General features: G+C 45.1%; 1 protein-coding gene across 2 annotated transcripts in view; it reads right to left on the bottom strand.

Annotated features, from left to right (window-relative positions):
• Positions 1-8503: 8503 nt before the first annotated feature.
• The window catches only part of efhd1 (EF-hand domain family, member D1), a 146116-nt gene continuing 131316 nt past the window's right edge, over positions 8504-23303 (bottom strand). The window contains exons 3-4 of one of the 2 annotated variants that reach the window (XM_085990561.1): positions 12828-12962; positions 8504-11495 (exon numbers count right to left, since the gene is read on the bottom strand). In XM_085990561.1, the coding sequence (XP_085846687.1) occupies positions 11364-11495; positions 12828-12962 (267 nt within the window). In that variant the 3' untranslated portion in view covers positions 8504-11363. The remainder of the gene's footprint in view (positions 11496-12827; positions 12963-23303) is intronic. The other variant, XM_085990563.1, reaches the window with a different exon arrangement.

The raw sequence follows: 23303 nt of genomic DNA, 5'->3' as shown, positions 1-23303 counted from the left end.
CACCACCTTCAACATTCACTCCCTCCACCACTGGCGCACTGTGGCTGCAATGTGTACCATCTACAAGATGCACTGCAGCAACTCGCCAAAGCTCCTTCAACAGCACCTTCCAAACCCGCGACCTCTACCACTTAGAAGGACAAGGGCAGCAGATGCATGGGAACATCACCACCTACAAGTTCCCCTCCAAGCCACACACCATCCTGACTTGGACCTGTATCGCCGTTCCTTCACTGTCGCTGTGCCAAAATCCTGGAACTCCCTTCCTAACAGCATTGTGGGTGTACCTACACCATATGGACTGCAGCGGTTCAAGGCAGCGGCTCACCACCATCTTCTCAAGGGCAATTAGGGATGGGCACTAAATGCAGGCCTAGCCAGCGACGCCCACATCCCATCAATGAATTAAAAAAAATACTGCGGCTGAAAGGGTTAAATTGACAGGTCGCATAGACTCGGCTTGTATTCCCTCCAGTATAGAAGATTAAGGGGTGATATAATTGAGTTATTTAAGATAATTTGATAGGGTAGATAGACAGAAGCTATTTGCTCTGGTGGGGGGGGGGGGTCCAGAACAAGGACAGAACCTTAAAATTAGAGCTAGGCCTTTCAGTGGCGATGTCAGAAAGCACTTCTTCACAAAGGGTAGTGGAAATCTGGAACTCTCTCCCCCAAAAAGCTGTTGAGGCTTGGTCAATTGAAAATTTAAAAACAGAGATTGATAGTTTTTGTTAGGTAAGGGAATCAAGGGATATAGAACCAAGGTGGGTAAATGGAGTTAAGATACAGATCAGCCATGATCTAAATGAATGGCGGAACAGGATCGAGGGGCAGAATGGTAAGGAGGGTAGGGCAAACACTTTTTGCTTCAACACTTAACTCTAAGTCCAAGCTGTCCAAGGTTTGGATACTGCTCAGATAGCTGAAAGGCCTTCTAACACCTCTCTTACGCAACAATAAAACTTGTCAACTCATAGCTGAACCATCTTTTATCTTTAACCTCCAACATCTCTCTCTCTAGTGTAACCTTTTGTCTTTTTTAACCAATACTACTGTAGTGTATGTACCCGTCTACCTTTAAGAGAACTACTTTAGGTGTTGCACTACTTTGTTGGCTTCTGTATACTGTAATACCGACGGTGACCACACCGGTATATAAGTGCTGTGTCAGGATTTATTGGGCAGATTCGCCCTGACCTTCGAATAGTAAAGTCCTGTTTTAAGTTACTCTGGTAGTCTGTGTATTAATTAACTAAACAACCCACAGACTTTACAGTGGCGACGAGTCCGATCGTACCCTGCGGCATCAATACTTCCGAAGCAGTTAACGAGCGTCGAGAAGAGGCAACCGCCCTCGTCATTCTGCTGGGAGAAAACTCGAGTCTGCAGAGCTGGAAAGGAGGAAGAATTCAGAGACAAAGACTTCCATCAGCAACAGGCACTGACTGTCCCTTCTGCCACGGTAAGGAGTGAGCCGATCAGCACGAGAAGCAAGCCGGCCACGGTGACTGTGAGTAAGGGAAAAGTAAAAAGAATAACCGGAGGATAAGGGCGGTGCACTCGACCACGGTCGAGGGGGAAAGGAGCCGGACAGAAGTCGGGCCCAGAGGCGCTGAGACTGGGGCAGCGTGGAGCAAGGAAGCCGCGGTACAGACAGGCTGGGGACGCAACGGCGTCGTGAGACAGCTAGACCGCGACCGGCGAAAAAGGCCGGGCAGCGACCGAAGCCACGAAGCGCTGCGACCGGGAGCGTAGGTGCGGGAAGATATAAAAACTCAGCCGCAGCCGGGGAGGGAAGCACCGGACTGCGAGAGGGCTGGGAGGCGCGATTGGGAGCCGAGCGAGCGGGAGAGGCAGAGCCGACCAAGGGAGACTGAGCGAGAGCCAGTCCAGCGGCTGAAACTGTTCGCCGTCAACGGGGTGTACCCAGCGCCGGTAGAGCCGAGCGAGCGGGAGAGAGACAGAGCCCGAGCAAGGGGAACTGAGCGAGAGCCAGCCCAGCGGCTGAAACTGTTCGCCGTCAACGGGGTGTACCCAGCGCCGGTTGCCCTGCCGAGAAAAGGGAAAGCACTGAAGCCGACGCGCAGGCTGTGAACCTGAAAGCCAGCGGCCGTCGCCCGTGGGGAAAGTGTACCCCTCCCGCCAGGGGAAGAAACGCGGGAAGCCACCATTAGGCGGAGAAGAAGACAGAAGCGGGGAACCACCATTGAAGTGGGCGGGGAGAGAAGATAAGCGCGGGAAACCGCCATTTTCGCGGGAACCGCCATCTTGAAGAAAAAAAAAAGAAAATTTAAAGAAATAATCCGTGGTGTTATCAGGAAGAGAGGAAGATGCCTAAGCGTGGTAACATCAACGATTTTAATTCCGAGGTAGAAGACTGGGCCACGTATGTGGAACGCATTGAGATCTATGGTGAAGCCAATAAAATAGAAGAAGATGACAAAGCTATAACCTTGCTAAACTCGATGGGCGCGAAGACATACGGGCTCTTGAAGCTTCTACTATCACCAGCTAAACCGGCGGATCAGACTTTCGATGATATTGTTGCTGTCCTGAAGGATCATTTTAACCCTGCACCACTGATGTTAGTGGAACGATCCAAATTTTACGCGAGAACACAACGGAAAGAGGAAAGCAACGCGGAGTACCTGATTGAACTGCGTAGGCTAGCGAAACACTGTCAGTTTAGGGAAAATCTGGCAGAGGCACTCAGAGACAAATTCGTGTGCGGAATGTCGAAGGAAGAAACACAAAAACGACTGCTCGAAGAGAACGATCTTACACTTGATAAGGCTGTCCTTATTGCTGCATCGAACGAAGCCGCAGCGAAAGGAACGGCGGAAATGCAGCTAAAGGCAGCGGCACTCAGTGTGCAGCAAATTACTTCAGGTACAACGAAATGCTATCGTTGTGGGAAGACAACACACGACCAGAACCAATGCTGGTTTAAAAACCAGGAATGTAGGAAATGTGGCAAGCTTGGTCACATAGCTAAGGTATCCCGGTCAGGAAAGAAGACCAACAATAATGAGTCACCACAAAAGAGGTACAGGAAGGTACATGAGGTGACTAGGAAGAGTCCGGAAGAACAGAATTCGGACTCACACTCCAACTGCAAGGAACTGGATAGTCTGAGAATTCACAATGTGAGTAATGAAGCTGACCGACAAGCTATCTGGATCACACTACAGATTGCAAAAGTCCAAGTGAAAATGGAAGTGGACACCGGATCGGCGTTGACGGTCATGAATAAGCATGATTATAAAAAGTTATTCAAGCATATTCCCCTACAGGATACGGAACTAGTATTGCAGACATACACGGGGCACAAAGTATACCCCATCGGAAAGATAGAAGTCAAGGTGAGATACAAGGACAAAGATCACCAAAGGATGGACCTGTATGTGTTGCCTGAGGGAGGTCCACCACTTCTGGGACGGGAGTGGATCAGGAAAATAAAGATAGACTGGCATTCACTAAACACCATGACGGTAGATTCCGGAAAGGAAGATGTCAAACCTGAACGGTTGTCCAGAATATTGGACGAAGCTAAAGAGGTATTCCAGCAAGGACTGGGAACACTGCGAGGAATTAAAGCAAAGGTTAAGATTGCAGAACATGCAAGCCCAAAATTTTTCAAAGCCAGATCAGTACCTTACGCGATACAACCTGCTGCGGAGGCAGAACTGGAAGAACTTGAACGATCAGGGGTACTGTCAAAAGTGGACTGGAGTGAGTGGGCCACGCCCATTGTTCCCGTCATGAAGTCTTCACCAAGTAACAAGCCAGGGGGACCGGGGAAGGTCCGCATCTGCGGAGACTTCAAGATCACAGTGAATCCGGTGCTTCACACGGTACAATACCCGCTTCCGCGGATTGAAGACATCTTTGCTTCGTTGGCTGGAGGGAAACACTTCACCAAGATAGACCTGGCACAGGCATACTTACAAATGGAAGTCGAGGAAGAGTCGCGTCAGTACCTCACCATCAACACACACAGAGGCTTGTATCGTTATAATAGGCTGGTTTTTGGGGTAGCTTCGGCTCCAGCAATTTGGCAGAGGGCCATGGAGCAGGTATTACAAGGAATTCCAAGCACGCAGTGTTACTTAGATGATATCCTGATTACGGGAGAAGACGAGGAAGAACACCTCACAAATTTGAAACTGGTGCTCACTAGGTTGAAGGAATATGGCCTTCGAGTTAATTGCAAGAAATGTGAGTTCTTCCAAAAACGGATCTCGTACTGCGGTCATGTCATTGACCGAGAAGGGCTGCACAAGTCACCTGACAAGATAAAAGCTGTCATGAAGGCCCCCGCTCCGGAAAACGTATCACAGTTAAGATCATTCTTGGGGTTGATTAATTATTATCACAAGTTTCTGCCGAATCTATCCACGGAGCTGCATCCGCTGAATGCTCTGTTGCGGAAAGAAGTACCATGGAAGGGGAGTGAGGAATGTAAAAAGGCCTTTCGCAGAAGCAAGGCGTTGATTACCTCTGAAGAAGTGTTGGCTCATTTCAACCCAACGTTACCTCTTCGTCTAGCTTGTGATGCTTCCCCCTATGGAATTGGAGCAGTACTTTCACACAGGTTACCAAATGGCTCGGAAAGGCCAGTGGCATTCGCGTCCCGATCATTGACCTCCGCGGAGCGAAATTATGCTCAAATAGATAGGGAGGCCCTCAGCCTTGTGTGGGGTGTAAAGAAATTCAATCATTACCTGCAGGGCAAGAAGTTCACATTACTGACAGACCACCAGCCGTTGGTGTCCATATTCAACCTTAACAAGGCCGTTTCCACCATGACAGCGCAAAGGTTACAGAGGTGGTCCGTGTTACTTGGGGCACACCAATATGACATCGAATACAAAAGGTCCAAACAGCATGGAAATGCTGATGGGTTATCGCGCTTGCCATTGCCGATAGTAGAAGAAGCGACTACAGTGGACCCGGTAGAGATGTTCCACTCATCCATAGTGGAATGTCTACCAGTAACAAATTCGATGATCGAAAACGAAACAAGAAATGACCCGACTCTCTCACGAGTCTATGATTTAACGGTGGAGGGATGGCCAGCACAGGGCGAACCAACGCTGCCAGCATTTTCGCAGAGAAAAGAACAGCTGTCAGTGTGTCGAGGAACCCTGATGTGTGGATCTAGAGTGGTGATTCCACCCAAACTTCAACAGAAGGTGTTAAAGGAGCTGCACGAGGGACATCTGGGTGGAGTGAAAATGAAGAACCTAGCAAGAGCGTTTGTGTGGTGGCCAGGCATTGATGGGGACATCGAAGAAATCACTAAGAGCTGTCTAGGATGCCAGAAGGTCCAAAACGCGCCACCACAGGCTCCTCTGCATCCATGGGAGTGGCCCTCATCTCCTTGGCAAAGGGTACACATCGACTTTGCTGGTCCATTTATGGACTCAATGTTTCTAATAGCGGTGGATGCACACTCCAAGTGGCCGGAGGTAATAAAGATGTCCACCACCACCATGGAAAAAACCATCACAGTGTTCAGGACCATGTTTGCTAGGAATGGGCTGCCGGAACAGATCTGTTCTGATAATGGACCGCAATTTGTGTCCGAAGAATTCAAGAAATTCTTAAAGAGCAATGGGGTTAAGCACTACACGTCAGCCCCATACCATCCCGCCTCCAATGGATTGGCTGAAAGGTTTGTCCAGACCTTCAAGAAGGCCATAAAGGCCATGGGTAATGAAGCCATTAACTTACAACATAAGGTGGATAGCTTCTTGTTGGCGTACAGGAATGCAACACATGCGGTCACAAATCAAACTCCCGCCATGATGTTTTTTTAATAGACGACTAAGATGCCGGCTGGATTTGCTTAAGCCAAACGTCAGAAGGGACGCAGAGAACCGGCAATTCCAGGGCATGAATGAAAGGCCAACTAGATCTTTTCAGATAGGTCAACAAGTTTTGGCCCGGGACTACCGTACCGAGAAATGGCAGCCTGGAACTATTGGAAAAAGGCTAGGGCCGTTGATGTATACGGTGGACATTGGGGACAGTATAATAAGGCGCCATGTTGACCAGATCATAGGGTCAGCCACAAATGGCCAACCTACTCCACCACCTTACACGGTTAATGTTGAGACAGAGATACCCAGAACACCTACCTCCGATCTGGTAATACTGGAATCAGATGAACCTGACACTGTCCTTCAAGCTGAATCGACCTTGCCAGAAGCACCTACTACCCCGCCGGGAGTTACGACACCACCGAGGCGTTATCCGGAGAGAGTCCGGAAACCTCCAGAGAGGCTGAATCTGTGAACTGTCTTGCATAAAGTTGTATATATGTTATAATGTATGTTTAATGGGGAATCAGTATGTTGTAAGCTAAAAAAGGAGGATTGTAGTGTATGTACCCGTCTACCTTTAAGAGAACTACTTTAGGTGTTGCACTACTTTGTTGGCTTCTGTATACTGTAATACCGACGGTGACCACACCGGTATATAAGTGCTGTGTCAGGATTTATTGGGCAGATTCGCCCTGACCTTCGAATAGTAAAGTCCTGTTTTAAGTTACTCTGGTAGTCTGTGTATTAATTAACTAAACAACCCACAGACTTTACAACTACTGTGGTCAGTACTTCTCTACCCTTTCCTCTCGTCGGAAGTTGGAAATATACTGTTGTATATGCTGTTCTTTGCTCTTACACACGCACTGTTGAAATCAAGACTCCTCCCATAGTTTCTAAACTTATACCTCCCCACCCCCACCCCCCAAACCTCAAAACTGTGGCTCTCCATCCTTTTCTGCAATTTCATCCTCTTACAATCATGGCATTATCTAATCTTGCTCCTTTAGTTGCCTCACCTCATTTTTCATTTCAAACTTGGCGGTGCCCTGCATTATGGGCTGTGGCCCTTCCCCTTGTTTACTCAACTTAAACAATGGATTCTGAGAGCATATGAAGGCCAAAGAGCTTTAGGGAGCAATAATCCAGTCTGTAGGTCTGAAAGCTCTTTAGCTACCATGCTGAAGATAATGGGCTATGCTTACTGATTAAGTGTATAGACAGCAATTTCTACAGATCAATGCCTTAATTTATCACCACCGTCACATGATATACAAGGACATAAAGTGAAATCCAGAAGGGATACAACAGACATGTTTCTGCCATTTGGATACTTTTGTTACTTTCTTTGGAACAGCAACATCCATAATGGACACCTTATGGCGGATCAAGCGACCCATGACCTGACGTATAACATCAGAAAAAGATAATGGACTTGAAATGACTTGTGACAGAAAAAAATCAAGTACGATGTTTAAAGATCAAAAGGGCATCATCATAGTGCTATTCTACTCTGAAGGAAAGTGCAATTTGGCCTAAGGAAAAGATCTTTGAGATTTTGCCAGATAGTGAATCATTCCACCCTGGAGCCGCAGATGTCTTGTAAGTTTACATTATAGTTTCTCCTTGCATGAAGTCTCCCAATACATTTAGTTAGAAAAGCATTGTGCACACCTAAAAATTAAGCAGAAATTCAACAAAATTGTCTGAAATGCAAGTCATTGTGTGGTAATCCATAATGGTTCTGTACCTGCATTTTCAAGTCACTTCCAAATAGCATTGGCAGCTGTCGGTTTCCAGTTCTACGGTACATGTCCTTATAATTGACAGTTGGTATATTGGCTACAGTGGTGCCATTATCAGCTTCTAGATCCCCTCTATCTGCACGGTGGCTATGATTTAGAAATACTAATTAGCGTCAGTCTTAGTTCAGGGATAGTCCCTTTACTCAATTCAGGTCATGGGTCACTTGATCCTCCATAAGGTTGGCCCAGACGTACCTCAAACAGTTAGGTAGTTCTGCATGGGCATATCAACGACAATAAGAGTGATGCAGCCTTATTTCACCAGCCCCAGACTTGAAGTGATGGATCTGAAACAGATCATGGAAAATGTTCCTACAGGTATGTAATCAGGCACCACCCAGATTCATTCCATCATAGTGGGACTACCCAACCGCATTCAGCTATCCTCCAATTTAAAATTCTCATCATGTTTAAATCCCTTCCTGGCTTTGTCCCTCTCTATCTCTAAACTCCTCCAGCCATACAATCCCCCCTAGCACTGACCATTCCTCCAACTCTGGCCTCTTGTGCATCCCCCCCACTCACTTTGTCCCACCGTTGGCAGCCATACTTTGCCATCTAAGCCCTGGGCTCAGGCATTCCCTCCTTTAAGGCCCTCCTTAAAATACTCCTCTTTGACCAAGCTTGTGATCACCCCTCGTGCAGAGAAGCATGCCTGGCATTTCTATATTTTCTGCAATTACACTTCTGGTTTGAATAGCCATATTGTGCATGTTACAGAACTGGAACCATCAGTATTACATGGGTCAAATACAGAAACCGTTGTTTGAATTTGCAATGTGCAAATTGGACAGGGAGGTTAGTGTCTGCTAAATTCATAAAGCTAGTGTGTGGAAGTGCACAAGAAAAGTTCACACATTCGCAACGGAAGACCATTAGTAATTATTTTATTACTTCAAAATATATGATTTTAAATAGCATAAACACAAGTATTAGAATACATTTAATTCTTAGAAACTCAGATTTTTAAAGGATTGTTCCTCCCCAAAGTAATTTCCAGATAATTACAGTACTGAAATTTCCAGCATATTCAATAGCAATACTTTAATGTGGCACCTTTACAATTTCTATTTCTAGACTCTGCTTTTAAAATACACAACTTGTTCCTCCATTTCGTCCAGATAAATCAGTCCTTATCCTGCTCAGGTCTTGTCCTGTTTACTCCTCAGCTGGCCACCAGGAGACCAGAGCACCTTGACCGTTCACATTTTTTCCCTCTACCCATGCTTTGGGGAAATGTTATAATGACTCCAAATGGCAACATCCTAAACAAAGCAGCTCAGCCAAGGTCAGGGTATCCTCACGCGGGAATGACTAGCAAGTTCACATTGCTGCAACAACTCAATAATGCACTGGTACACAAGTGCAACAATTCAGTTTTCATTCAAGGAGAGCACATTTGGAAACAATAAGATTCACGGAGGAAGAACTATTGTAGCAGAGCTAGGAAGGGATCATCCTTTAAAATGCAACCCATCAAATCAGGTGGTTTAAAAAAAAATTTGCTTATAAATAGTAGTCACATTACACAGTTAAATATTTGCACATTGCATATTTTTCTTCCCTTATAGAATTTTAAAATTAAATCCTTGAAGTCACCTTAACCTTCCCCACAAATATATACCCATGTTCCCATCTTACATAACCATCCCATTTATTCATTTTATCCCAGTGCTGGAGCAGGGTCCACGACATCGTGCTTGCTAGCCATTAGAAACTTCAGTGTAGTATTTAAAATTGGTGCATCATATACCCTTTCCCTCATCCTTCTCCGCATCACATTGTGCGTGCGCGCGCGCTGCGCCCCCCCCCCCCCGCCAAAAAAAACCAAGTGACCCAGTTTAAAGAACAACCTCTGGTTTGGGCTTGGGCTTTTTAACCAAAGCTTGTGAGATTTACATTTCTTTTTGTTCACGATTTGTGGACTCCAAGGTTAGAGGCGACAGAAGACCTGCAACAGCACATCACAAGTCTACATGTCCTTCCACCATAGCACATATGTAGAAATCATAATGGTAACAAGGCCAGAAGTTGAGCAGATAGATTTGGTCAGTAGAGGAACTCATTCATAATCCACACAGGCCAAGACAGGATTTAGGAATGTACTTAAGGGTTTACTTTTTGGATTATATTTTGTGAAGTTTTCTGGGAACTCTACAAGTCAATCCTCAATTGTAAGTTAAATCGCTCATGTAATCTTAGGCCAACACCACAATTAACAGAACACAAAGTGGCCAGTATAATTATTAGAATGTTCTTATTATTGGATGGTCATAGGTCACAAAGGGTCAGACGTGATTGCAACGTAGAGCAATGTTTTCTGCTCCAAATGTTTCCTGTATGCAAAAAACTCAACCAAGCACATGTGGCGAGAAACTCCTGCACAATGACGACAAGTCAATATAGACATCATTTTTTTTTTTTTTTTTTAAAAGCTAAAAAAGGTTTGAAAGTTTGTGTTCCAGCAAATATTTAACTGTGCAGTCAAAACACTGACCAATAAGTTATTTATCAGATTACTTAATATGGTTTAAAAACCAAGGGATACTTTTAAGTCATGGGATAAAATAAGGACTTTAGACTCGAGCCCTACCACAGTGTTCACTATCTCCTCCCCCAGCCTTCATTTCTGTCGGCTGTCCATGCCAAGCAGCACTTCACACTGTCCAAGAGGGCAGTCAGAAGGGTAACCTGTTTCCAAATCATTCGGAGCAGCTTCTAGGAGTCGTACAAACCAGGGTGGCATTACTTGGCTGGTAAGTTCCTTCTCCCTGCGCGAACCGACCAGCCAGCCTCAGGGTCTCTCCTAGACCACACCGCAGGCTGGAATATTGCTGTGGGTAATCGTGAACTTGAGTTTGCATCGTATTGTTCTGTGGCGCAGAGGGTTCGTACACCAACCCTGCTATTCCACAAGGCTTACATCATTTGTACAGTTGATATTCGACACATGGTTTAGAAAGTATCTGAAGAACATACAATTTGAAATCTACAAATTGCTCATTTCCAAACATTATCAAAACTTATTAAAAATGTTTAGTCACAGCAGGACTTAATTCAATATTGATACAATATTAACATTTTTGAATTATCCACACCATTTTAAGCATCTATTCTTATAGTTCTGCAGATTAAATTGTTAAAATGATTATTGGTCTTTGGATTAAGTACTTGTTTAAAAACACAAAAAGCAGTTTCCACGGATACTATCGAAAAAAAGTGAACTTCTGCATCTATGATCTAAACTTGTTCCCAAATGAGCTGCAGATTATATATATATACACACACACAAATATATATATATATAAAAATAAGACTACAAAGAGATAAATTCAAAAATACTTCAAATGGTGTACAATTTAGTGCAGCATTTCTAAGCGGCATTAAATTCTACAAAAGCACAGCCCTGAGCCATTAATTTTAACTGTATAAATAGGGAGAGAAAAGGCGGCTACAGAAAACCGCCTAAAATCGACAAGCACACTACTCTAAACCAGAACTAGTAGTTTTGTCGTGCCAATAGCACGATTACAATTTAGAGGCTTGCATACCGAGTCAAATCAGTTAGACAACTAAAAAATGACAAGTCTATACTTTAGGTTAAATTAAAATAAAATGGCACCCAAGAAATGGTCACTTAGTACAAGTTTTAGTTGTCCAACTGCTAGGATTTAGTTCTATGCTTTACAAATCTGTGCAAGTGGTTGTGCTGTACAGGACACACAAGCTACTACTGAAATGCTGCCTTCAGTTCTTTAAAGGCTGCCCTTCGCTGCTTCAGGTCTTCTTCCACACGCTTACGCTGCTCCTGCTCGGCTTTGATTTCAGCTTCAAATTTGCTGCCAGTGGTCAGAGCCTGGACCTAGAAACAAGTGCAAGTAAAATTTAGGCAATAGGATTTTGTGATTTACATAAAACATTAAATCTCAGCTAATTTCCCCAAAGTTTGCATTATTCCCCAACTGAGGGAGAGGCGTCAACTGGCTTCCAGTCCACTATCATCATTGCTCAAGTCAGTCACTACCAGATGGTCAGAGTGTCTGCTTTGCAAGTCACCCTATTGCTATCAGAGGTTGTGACTAGCAGTGCAGAGAATGGTGAGCTTGCACCAGGATCAACAAGTCATGTGACCCATTCCTCAAACCTTTCACCACCTTCAGATTTGGAGCATTCAGCCATAATAGCATTTTAAAGTTTTCAATTAATGAGATTTTAGCTAGCCACAAACAAACTAACCATAAAGAAACTGAACCACTTCACTAGAAAGGATTTGCATAGCTGCCAATAGCAGGTAAGCTGACAAAGTTACAACATCACTACTTGAACTGCTGTTAAATGTTGGTTATAAAGACCATTATTGAAGTATGCACCTTTGTGTGCATGAGACTGGTCCTTAAACAAAGTTTTTTTAGATGAAGCATTATCAATCAAGACATAGAGCAACTATTTTGAAATTAGAAAGTTGCACCACTGTAGTATAGTTAATGACCATTTGGTTCAAGGCTATTCATCTGAAATACTTCAAAAGTAGAAAGTTATTGCTGGCTTTCTTGGGATGGTCGGGGCAGGGTACTTGATGCTAATCACCTCAGGTTTTAAACCTTACATTATAACTAGCTATTGACCCACTTCCCTTCTTCCAATATTAGCAGCATTTCCAATACTGCTAAAGCAGGACTTCAGATAGATGGTTCCAATAAGTTGCAAGTTTCAGATAGTTCAATTATTTTTCAATCTTCAGAGTGCCCGATGTGTGCTAAAATCAAAACATTCATATACCTCCAGACTGAACTACTGAGAAATGCACACAAACAAAGTTGCCATTTCCCATATGGACACACCCTATGTGTGCCTTGTTTGAACTCAGGAGTGCTGGTGCAGTGCATTGTCTGAACTCAGCAATGTAAAGAGCTTCAACAAAGTTCTGCCAGTCTACAGCTTGACTGCCACTGACTGGATCAAATTACATATTCCAGGCAGAGTGCTGTCCAGTTACACCTTCCGTGCCATCAGTACATTTCAACACTAGGCAAAAGTCATGGTTAGCAAACACAGCCTTTTAAATGAGCTCACTGGCAGCCCAAGAATTACTTGCATCTGGTTGTTCAGCCAACCATTTATAAATAGTCCAGGTTTTACAAGTTTTTTCCTGCTCTTTAAATATTTTCACCTTGGTCCAATAGTTAGACTTTACCTTTGCCTCAAAGAAATGCTTGGCTCCTTGAACCCCCTCGCTGGAGACATCAATTTCTGAAAGCCTGGCAAGGGCCATCAACCCACTGTCTTCCTCCAATTCGCCTGCCGCCGCTTTATGGAAAATCAGAAGAAACTAGAAAGAAGCATAGGTACGCTGAGCAATCAGTGAACGCCCATCAACTCTGACCCCATGTCAAGACAGCTCTCTGCAATGATTCCTACGTACCCAGTATATAGACAGTTATGTACTGTGCCAACAAGTGTTGGTTGAAATTCAAGGAATCAAAATTCTAATTCAAGTCCCAATTCACTTCAAATATAGTGGATGGATCGTCTTTACGAAACTATCCTCAGAAGCACTAATCTTCCAATAGCTCAAAGATCAGCAAAATACACCACAAAAATCTGTAAAGTTGCAACTCCATGAGTTAATTTCTTTGATTTTAATCAAGATAGCTGAAACCTGCTCCGACATGGCACAGCTGCTACAGCAATGGTGTCCAATGAGAGCCAGGAGCAATTTATGCCCTGCCTCTTCACTATTGCTCTTTGTAGACTGCTGGGCTCCATTTGTGGCCTGCTGACTAAACTGGGATTCAGTACTATTCCCCTATCCTTTTGTCAGCAAAAGAAAGCAAGGGAATGCCATTAGGAAACAAGTTTATCCTTACTTCCAGACAGCAAGAACAAGAGGCATATTAAGATAGTTCTACAGCTTTTTCTCTTCCTTTAGAAGAGAGGAGCCTGGCCTCCTCTTGTGAATTGTCCACAGCAGCACAATTGAAAATCAGGAGTTCAGTGGGAGGGGCCAGGACGTAGCTCAACGTCCCATTACTCCATGGTGCAGCATACTGCAGTAACCGAGAGAGTGGCCCTTGAGCAAGACATTGGGATTGTGGCCTTGTTTTGGGTAGGGGAAAAAGGAGAGTTCGAGAGAGAGCCCAAGAAAGAGAGAAAGGTTTGTAACACTGCACTATGGTTTGGTTGCAAACCCAAAAAAGAGAAAACCAAATTTGCTGGAGCCCAAGCATCTGGTTGTAGTGTAGCTTGAAGAAAATTTTACACCAGACTTGCAACTTTACAGTGGAATATGCACCTTCTTTGGAATTTAAATTAAATGAGTAACATTTGAGCTAATGGCTTTTGCCGTTTCATGAGTCAATAATGCTCAGTGACCAAAGTCAAAAGCTAGTATCAGTAAGGGTTACCATGAGACTACCGGATTGTCATAAAAACCTCTCTGGTTCACTAATGTCCTTTAGGGACGGAAATCTGCCGGTCTGGTCTGTGTGACTCCAGACCCCACAGCAATGTGGTTGACCCTTAACTGGCCTAGCAAGCCACTCAGTTGTAACAAACCACTACAAACAAGTATAGTACCTCCACCACACAGACTGCAGCGGTTCAAGGCAGCAGCTCACCACCACCTTCGAGGGCAATAAATGCTGGCTTTGCCAGAGATGCCCACATCCCATGAACGAATAAAAAAAGACACATTTAGGGAACCATTATAAAAAATGAAATACTGTAATAAGGCAACTCAAACCTAAATAGAACTTACAAAATGTACAAAGCTGGTATTACACGTTTTAAACTGACCCTTTGAAGGTGAACCCAAGCACCGTCAATGGTAGTAATAAGGGGGTGGGGGGCAGAAAAAGGAAAAAAAAAGCAAGCAGCTTTTTAAATACACTATATACTTCAAAGACTAAACAGTTATAAAAATGCTTACCATTCTACTGGGTACCTTCTCTTCCTAGAATATAATCTGGAAGAGCTTTTGCTCTATATGTAGCCAAGTGGGAAAATGCAGTGAATATTTAAGTCCACTAGATGGCGCGGTTCATTTTCCCCTTTAGAATTTGAGAAAAGGGTTATGGGTAAGGCCATGTGATGCCAAAGGAACCTCCCCTTTCTTCACAGCCTCCATTTTCTAGATCCAGCGTGGGGGGTGTGCTCAGGAGAGTTGGGGTGAATATGACTTTTTAAATGAACTTAGTCTGCGTAAAGTACAACTAAAACAGCATTTAGTGCAGCCAGACATAGTTTTAAAGTGATATTGTTTCCCAAATCACTCGATATCACGGGGATGCTTGTAGATTGTCCCACCATGTGCTGGTGTTAACCTTTGTTAAAATTGTTGTTGAGCCCTTGGGGCTACGTTTCGAACGAGTTTAATACTTTCTGTTTGCTTGTAAGAGGTGACAAGTGATAACGGGACATACGAATGTATGGTATGATACGTTTTGTTTTGTATAATGATTGTTAGTTAATTAACTGCCTTCACCTGTGGTTTGCCTCATGTTCTGTTTTGCAGCAAGCCACTGCCGTATTTTGTCGACTGTGTTTTATGTATTTACAATTTCATCCTAAACCTAGACCCAAGTTATTAATACAGAATAAAAAACCCCAAAAACGAAAGTTCGTGTCCTGTGCTGCTCCATTTCGCCAGGCTACACATTTTGGTACCAGGAGCGGGGTCTGTTAGCTTGGAGTTTCTCAGGTTTGGGAAAGTTACATAAAATACGGCAGTGGGGGAAGAGCGGTGTGGTGCCAAGTGGACCTGGAGACGGACGGAGAGTGCTGCCTGGGGTTGCTAAGGAGGACCAGACCAGACAGACGGGATCCAGAGGGCGCCAGGACCAATCTGGGAGAGGACCCATCAAGGCACCGAGGAGGGACACCATTGGAGAAGAATCGTCGCAGCAGCCATCCCATTCAGTGACTGTCAGGGACTTGTGAACTGAGTCAAAATGTTAGACCCTCCTGAGGAGGCGGGTGGAGCTCACAATTCGGATGGTGAGGACAATACCTCTAGTGTGGGTGAGGGCAACCAGATAGATGAACTCAAGGCACAGATTTCAGAGTTGAAAAAAAACCATGACCAAGCAATGGCAATTATTGCCACTCTAGGTAATGGGGCAACCAAGTCATATGTGTATGTACCCAGAGAGCGTCAGATCCAACCATTCAGTGGTGAGGTATCTAAAGATAGTCGTTCAGTTGATGAGTTCATTGAAGAGGTTGAAAGTGTACTACGAGCTAGAGATCAGACTCCTGCAGAGCAGGTAGATTTCATTCGATCTTTGTTGAGGGGGGCAGCCCTACAGGAAATTAGGTTACGGTTGGGTGGAGAGTCTAAGCAGCCCAGTGACCTGTTCAGTTACCTAAGGGGGGCTTTCACCGAAAAACGCAGTGAGTCCCAGCTGTTAGAAACTTTCTATGGACGCAAGCAAGAAGAGGGTGAAGATTTCCGAGAATACTCACATGCACTCTCTCAGATTATTAGAACTTTGGTAAAGCAATCACCTGATGCTGTGCCGGACACAAAACGGGTTGTCAGAAACAGATTTGTTGATGGTGTTAGAGATTCCCTCACTCCGGAGAGAGTTGCGCAAGTTTGTACGAGACAACCCCCAGTCTACCCTGTTCGATGTACGTGAGGAAGCTGTCTTATGGTCCTTAGAAGACCAGCCCTGTAGCACTAAAGTTGCAAAGAGCAAGAATGTAGTGTGTGACAGTACGGGGAGGGATCTTCAGTGTTCTCCCATTGGGGTACCAGGCAGCCAGGCTGTCACTTTACAGGATGTTCTTAAAGTGGTGGCGGAACAGGGTAAAGCTATCAGGGAACTAACAGAGGCAGTACGGGGTCTTGCTCTACAGAAGGAAAACACGGGTAATGACAAGGTTGGGAAACCTAGAGCCAAGCCAAAGTTCACTGATGAAGGTCAGCCTATTTGCTTTAAGTGTAACGGGGCGGGGCACATTGCCAAACAGTGTCCTCAGAAGCACGAGGTAGCAAACACATCCACCACTGCTGGCTGGGGTGCAGGAAAACTAACTCCCTCGATTGCCATGAGCCGGGCAATGCGAGGAAAACCTGCAGGCTCTCAGAACAGTACTGGTATTCGTGACAGATTTCTTGACCGTGCAGTAGGTAAATGTCCAGTAGTAGATCTCAAGATTGGGGGGGTTACTGCTAACTGTTTACTGGATACCGGGAGCCAAGTCAGCACTATTACTGAAGTTTTTTTCAGAGAGCACTTACTTGGGAGGGATGAGGATATGCTGCCTACAACCGGGTGGCTTAAGATCACTGCCGCCAACGGGTTGGACATTCCCTACTTGGGCTACCTTGAGTTAGACGTTGAAACTATGGGCATAACCTTACCCGAATGTGGTTTCCTGGTAGTCAAAGAGCATCAGCAGTCACAGCCTGCAGCACCAGGTCTTATTGGTATGAACATCATCAGCCGATGCAGACAACTAGTTCATGCTGAGTTTGACACTACTCTAGGGGGAAAGTTGGATTCAGATTGGAGGGAAGCATTTCAGCAAGTACAACAGTGTAACATCACTCCAAAGTCATCTTCTGTCCGTGTAGCTGGTAGGGGTGCTGTACATGTGCCTGCGTCTTCCATAGCTACAGTCTACGTAAAGGGACTTAAAACTCAGTCAGGTGGCAGCACTAAAATGCTGTTGGAGCCAGGTAACACACCATTGCCAGGTGGCCTGGTAGTTGTCCCCACTCTAGTTGAATCAAAGGGACATTTATTTCCAGTGCAGGTGGTAAATTTCTCTGAGGAGGATGTGTGGTTAAACCCCAGGACCAGGCTTGGTATTCCGACTCAGGCAGAGTGTGTAGACAAGGACTCCTGTGAGGTGCAATTTCAACGCATCTCCGCTGACACAGAGGAAGTAACTGTTGGCAGACAAGAAGGACAGATGACAGACAAAGACATTCAGTTGCTTTTGGACAAACTACACATAGGTGGCACACAGGGCCAACAAGCAGAGTTAGGTGCACTTTTAGCCAGGTATTCAGAAGTATTTGCTTTTAAGGATGAGGACCTAGGCTACACTGATAAAGTTGAGCATGAGATTAACTTGGTAGATGACGCACCAGTTACAGAGCCATACCGTCGTATCCCACCTACACTGTACAAAGAGGTGAGGGACCACATCACTAAGCTTTTAAGAAAGCGTGTCATCCAGGAGAGCAATAGTTCATACGCTTCACCCATAGTGGTAGTTCGTAAGACTGATGGAGACATACGACTATGTGTTGACTTTAGGAAACTAAACTCAAAAACCAGACGTGACGCATTTCCTTTGCCCCGCATAGACGAGAGTTTTGATGCCCTTCATGGTGCAAAGTTCTTCTCGACCATTGATCTTGCAAGTGGGTACCACCAGGTTGCTGTTCGTGAAAGTGACAGGCCTAAGACTGCTTTTACAACTCCTTTTGGCCTTTTTGAGTACCTCAGAATGCCTTTTGGTGTCTGTAATGGACCTGCGACTTTTCAACGACTTATGCAAGCGACTATGAGCGACTTAGTGTTCCACATCCTATTAGTGTATTTAGATGACATCCTTGTGTTCTCTCAGACCTTCCCGGACCATTTAGAGAGGCTTGAGACAGCTCTAAGACGACTGAAAGAGACAGGTTTGAAAGTAAAGCTTGAAAAGTGTCACATCCTGCAGCAGGAAGTCAGGTTCCTTGGGCATCAAATTTCAGGGGAGGGTATAGGGACAGATCCAGAGAAAATTGCCGCCGTAAAGAAGTGGCCGGTCCCCAGTACAGTCAAAGATCTGAGGTCATTTCTTGGTTTCTGTAGTTATTACAGGAGGTTCATTGAGGATTTTTCTAAACGAGCTGGCCCTCTCCATGACGTAGTCAATGCATGCCTTAGGGAAGACAGCCCAGCAAAAGCAAAACGGTTGTTTGAAGGTTCATGGACAGCGGCGTGCCAAGCTGCTTTCGAACGGCTGAAAGAAAAGCTGATCAGTGCTCCAGTGTTAGGTTACGCAGATTTCACTCAGCCTTTTATTGTAGAGACGGATGCCAGTAACCTAGGATTAGGTGCCATCCTCCACCAGCAGCAGGGAGATAGGAAGAGAGTGATAGCATATGCCAGTAGGAGGCTCCGTAATGCTGAAAGAAATGACAGAAACTACAGCAGTATGAAACTAGAGCTCCTCGCCCTCAAATGGGCTGTTTCAGAGAAATTTCGAGGTTACCTTCTAGGTTCCAAGTTCACTGTCATAACAGATAACAACCCCCTGTGTCACCTTTCTACAGCTAAGTTAGGTGCTGTTGAGCAAAGATGGGTGGCTCAGTTAGCTGTTTTTGACTTGGACGTCAAGTACCGCCCAGGCCGCTGTAATGCAGCAGCAGATGCCCTCTCTAGGCAGCCGTTAGCAGGGGAGCCCGAGTCAGACAGTGGGGATGCGGACTATGATGGTTGTGTGGCCATATGTAATGTCACTCACAAGGGAACAACTCTAGGACCAGACTTAGGGACAGCAGGAGTCAAGTGCTGTAAAGTCAGACAGATCCGTGTTTCGGACGCAGAAGAAAGTACTGAGCGTAGTGAGTTGCAGGGTAACACACCAACACTTCCCGGTTACTCTAAAGAGGAACTACGTAAGTTTCAGGACACAGACCCCACCCTCAGCATGTTTAGGAAGTTTTGGGGTGAGCAGCGGAGGCCAACTTACAAGGAGAGGTCGCAGTTATCCAAGCTAGTATTATCCACGTTAAAGCAGTGGCCCCGTATTTGTGAGCAAGATGGTTTGTTGTACCGTGTAATCGAGGATGTCCATGTTGGTGAGTGTCACCAGCTACTACTGCCCTCTTGTTTGAAAGAAGTCGTGCTTGAAGGTGTGCATGATCGTATGGGCCATCAGGGAATAGAGCGCACACAGAACCTTTTGAGACAGAGATGTTTTTGGGTTGGGATGTATGGGGATGTGGAACAGTGGGTCAAGAAATGCGAGAGGTGTGTTTTGACAAAAATGCCCCACCCCAAGATACATGCCCCTATGAAATCATTTCTAGCCTCCCGGCCCCTTGAAGTAGTTGCTGTAGATTTCACCATGCTGGAACCGGCCTCCGATGGTCGTGAGAATGTGTTAGTGGTGACCGATGTTTTCACTAAATTCACACAAGCCTTCCCTACTCGGGACCAAAAGGCTGATACCACGGCAAAAGTCCTTCTCAAAGAGTGGTTCATGAAGTATGGGGTCCCAGAAAGATTGCATTCAGACAGAGGTCGAAATTTTGAGAGTGAAATCATTGCCGAGCTGTGTAAGCTTTATGGTGTAAAGAAAACCCGCACTACCCCACACCACCCAGAAGGAAATGCTCAATGTGAGAGATTCAACAGATCTTTACATGATCTTTTGCGTACACTGCCTCCAGAAAAGAAGCACCGCTGGCCTGAGCACTTATCCGAGTTGGTGTATGCCTACAATGTAACACCCCATGCTACGACTGGCTACTCACCGTACTATCTGCTTTTCGGGGTTCATCCACACCTTCCTGTAGATGCTTTATTAGGTCAGGAGCAAGTGTTAGACAAGAAACATGAGTGGTTGGTTGTCCACCAAGAGCGTTTGAAGGAGGCACATGCAAGGGCAAGAGAGTACACTGAAAAGAAATCAGCTCAAAGAATTGAACTTAACAAAGACAAAGTGTACTGTCCAACCATTGAGGTGGGTCAGTTGGTATACTTACGACACAGGCCTTTGGGTAGGAACAAAATTCAGGATGCGTGGGGTCCTACTGTGTACAGAGTGGTGGAGGTACAGGGTACTACACATGCAGTTGAGCCTGTAGAGGGCGGTCCTTTAAAAAGGGTCCATAGAGTTAATCTTAGGCCATGTGTTACCCCTGTCCCTGAGCCTAGGCGGACGAGAACCAAGTCCCCTGTCACTGTACCCCCTGTCACTCTTTTGACAGAATCGTTGCCAGAGCCCTCTGATACTGAGTTTGTTGTGGTAGAGGAAGTCACCTATCCAGAGTTAACTCAGGAGGAAAAAGTAAACAATGATCCTGTTGGTAACGCCCAAGATGTACAGGAATCAGAGGCTGTTTCTGAGCCAGAGCATTCAGACCCTTCTGAGTGTGGGAGAGGTTGAGGTACCCATTCCGGCTCCTCGCAGAACTAAAAGAGCCAATGCTGGGGTAAACCCTAACCCATACCACTTGCCTCAGTCAGCCTGTAATGCAGTCTCACTCAGTCCTGAGGTGTTCTCTCATGTTTTATCGAGTCTGGGTACTGCATTTTTTCGAGAAGCTGTAAAAGAAGTGAAAAACGGGTGCTAAGTCACCGAGGACGTTGACTTTAAAGCAGGGGAGAATGTAGCCAAGTGGGAAAATGCAGTGAATATTTAAGTCCACTAGATGGCGCGGTTCATTTTCCCCTTTAGAATTTGAGAAAAGGGTTATGGGTAAGGCCATGTGATGCCAAAGGAACCTCCCCTTTCTTCACAGCCTCCATTTTCTAGATCCAGCGTGGGGGGTGTGCTCAGGAGAGTTGGGGTGAATATGACTTTTTAAATGAACTTAGTCTGCGTAAAGTACAACTAAAACAGCATTTAGTGCAGCCAGACATAGTTTTAAAGTGATATTGTTTCCCAAATCACTCGATATCACGGGGATGCTTGTAGATTGTCCCACCATGTGCTGGTGTTAACCTTTGTTAAAATTGTTGTTGAGCCCTTGGGGCTACGTTTCGAACGAGTTTAATACTTTCTGTTTGCTTGTAAGAGGTGACAAGTGATAACGGGACATACGAATGTATGGTATGATACGTTTTGTTTTGTATAATGATTGTTAGTTAATTAACTGCCTTCACCTATGGTTTGCCTCATGTTCTGTTTTGCAGCAAGCCACTGCCGTATTTTGTCGACTGTGTTTTATGTATTTACAATTTCATCCTAAACCTAGACCCAAGTTATTAATACAGAATAAAAAACCCCAAAAACGAAAGTTCGTGTCCTGTGCTGCTCCATTTCGCCAGGCTACATATAGAAAGACTTCCTGGTCTTCAATGTTTTGTGCACATGGGACAAAACCTGAACACATTGATTACATAATCTCTCAGCCCTTATTCTGTGGCTTCTGTGCTTGGATGATCACATGCCTTAGGGATGGTTATTGCCACTATGTGGAAATACTCCTGAATTCAGTTAGCCAAAGAACATATGGCTGCTGTTGCACACCAATTCTTCCTTCCTCTGTGTAATGTATGTAATGTGTATAAATACCTTAAGGGAGAGAACTACTTTTTACAGCTCCTGTATACTGTAGTACTGGCAGTGACCACACCTGTATATAAACCCTGAGTAATGATCTGTAAAGTTAGTTCTAGAGTAATCCTCATTCAGTAAACACCTGTTGAATCGTTCCCTGCAGTCTGTTGTCTGATTATTGAAGGAAACAACATTTACACGGACGGGCTTTCTGGGAATCTTACAGCCTTACCTTGATCACCATGGAAAGACCAACTGAAAACAGGTTTTAAACTCCATATTTGCAAGAACGACACATGCATGCACATACATCTTATGCATTTTTCTGCAGTCTGCCCCTGTGCTGCATGAATGAAGAATCATAGGGGGGAAAAAAAACTCAGTTGGTTTGCACCTCCCGTTAGCGCCTTGAGGGCGCTAATGGGGCGCAAAGCAACTAGCACCTGTGTGCGGCGATGTTTGCGCCACTCACGAAATTAACTAGACATTTTGCGGCAGCGCTAAACACTAATCGCCATGATCTCCTGCGCTGGCAGATCGTGACGTCAGTCGCATGTGCAACGCCCCAGGCCGGATATTGAGTGGCGCTCCCTGCCTTACTACCTGCAGCAACAGGTTGAGGGGAATGTTTTGCAGTCAGGAAGGGACTGGGGAGTGCTATTTAAAGGCGACCGCTTCCTGCCTTTTTTTGTTGGTGACATTTTCGCACCATGCATTGAGAGAGAGAGAGAGAGAGAGAGAGAGAGAGAGAGAGATTCAACGCTGTGTGAAGGAGTTTTGGATACTGAGCAGCACTTTGCAGATTCATTTTGATTTGCCCTTCCTTGTATCAATTTAGAAGAGAGATGGTGGGGGCTGCACCCTGAGCTCTTCCCTGGGTCTCTCCATTGTTCTTTCCAGTCGATTTGATGTACAGGTCTCTCCAGGCCAAGATTCAAGGCTGCAATGAGCAGGACGTGGATGGAGAGCAAGATCAACCCTCCCCTTTAAGAACTGGACAGCGACAGTGTGTCTGTGTTCCATTGCTGACTGACATCACATGAGCTTCGTCAGCGCTCTGCGGCCTTTGCGCCTTAAGACAGGTGTGAAGCGCCTGACTTAGCGCTCCAATCACCTCCAGGGGTGATAAAAGCCAAGTTTGCAGTTGGAGGCGATAATTAGCGCCAGGCCAATAATTGCGCCCCAAATGGGGTGATACTGAATTTCTCCCCCATAGTGTTTACAGTTAGTGGTCAGCTTTAAAAGCACCCAGAATATAAACAAACCAGGTAGGATTCATTAAAAAAAACTGAATCCAACACAATTTGATAAAGTATGAAAATGGACTATTTATACATCTCCCTGCAATGTGCTTCAGGGCATCAGAGCCAATGAAGAACAGATTTAAAATGAGCCTTCTTTGGCAATATTTAGTGCACCTTCCATGCAAATAATT

Source organism: Somniosus microcephalus, chromosome 6 (assembly GCF_052327205.1).
Source record: "Somniosus microcephalus isolate GS21.2 chromosome 6, FLI_Smic_1.0, whole genome shotgun sequence".
Lineage (NCBI taxonomy): Eukaryota > Metazoa > Chordata > Chondrichthyes > Squaliformes > Somniosidae > Somniosus > Somniosus microcephalus.
The sequence above is the reverse complement of the archived record's forward strand: the minus strand, read 5'-3'. Positions and strand labels throughout refer to the sequence as shown.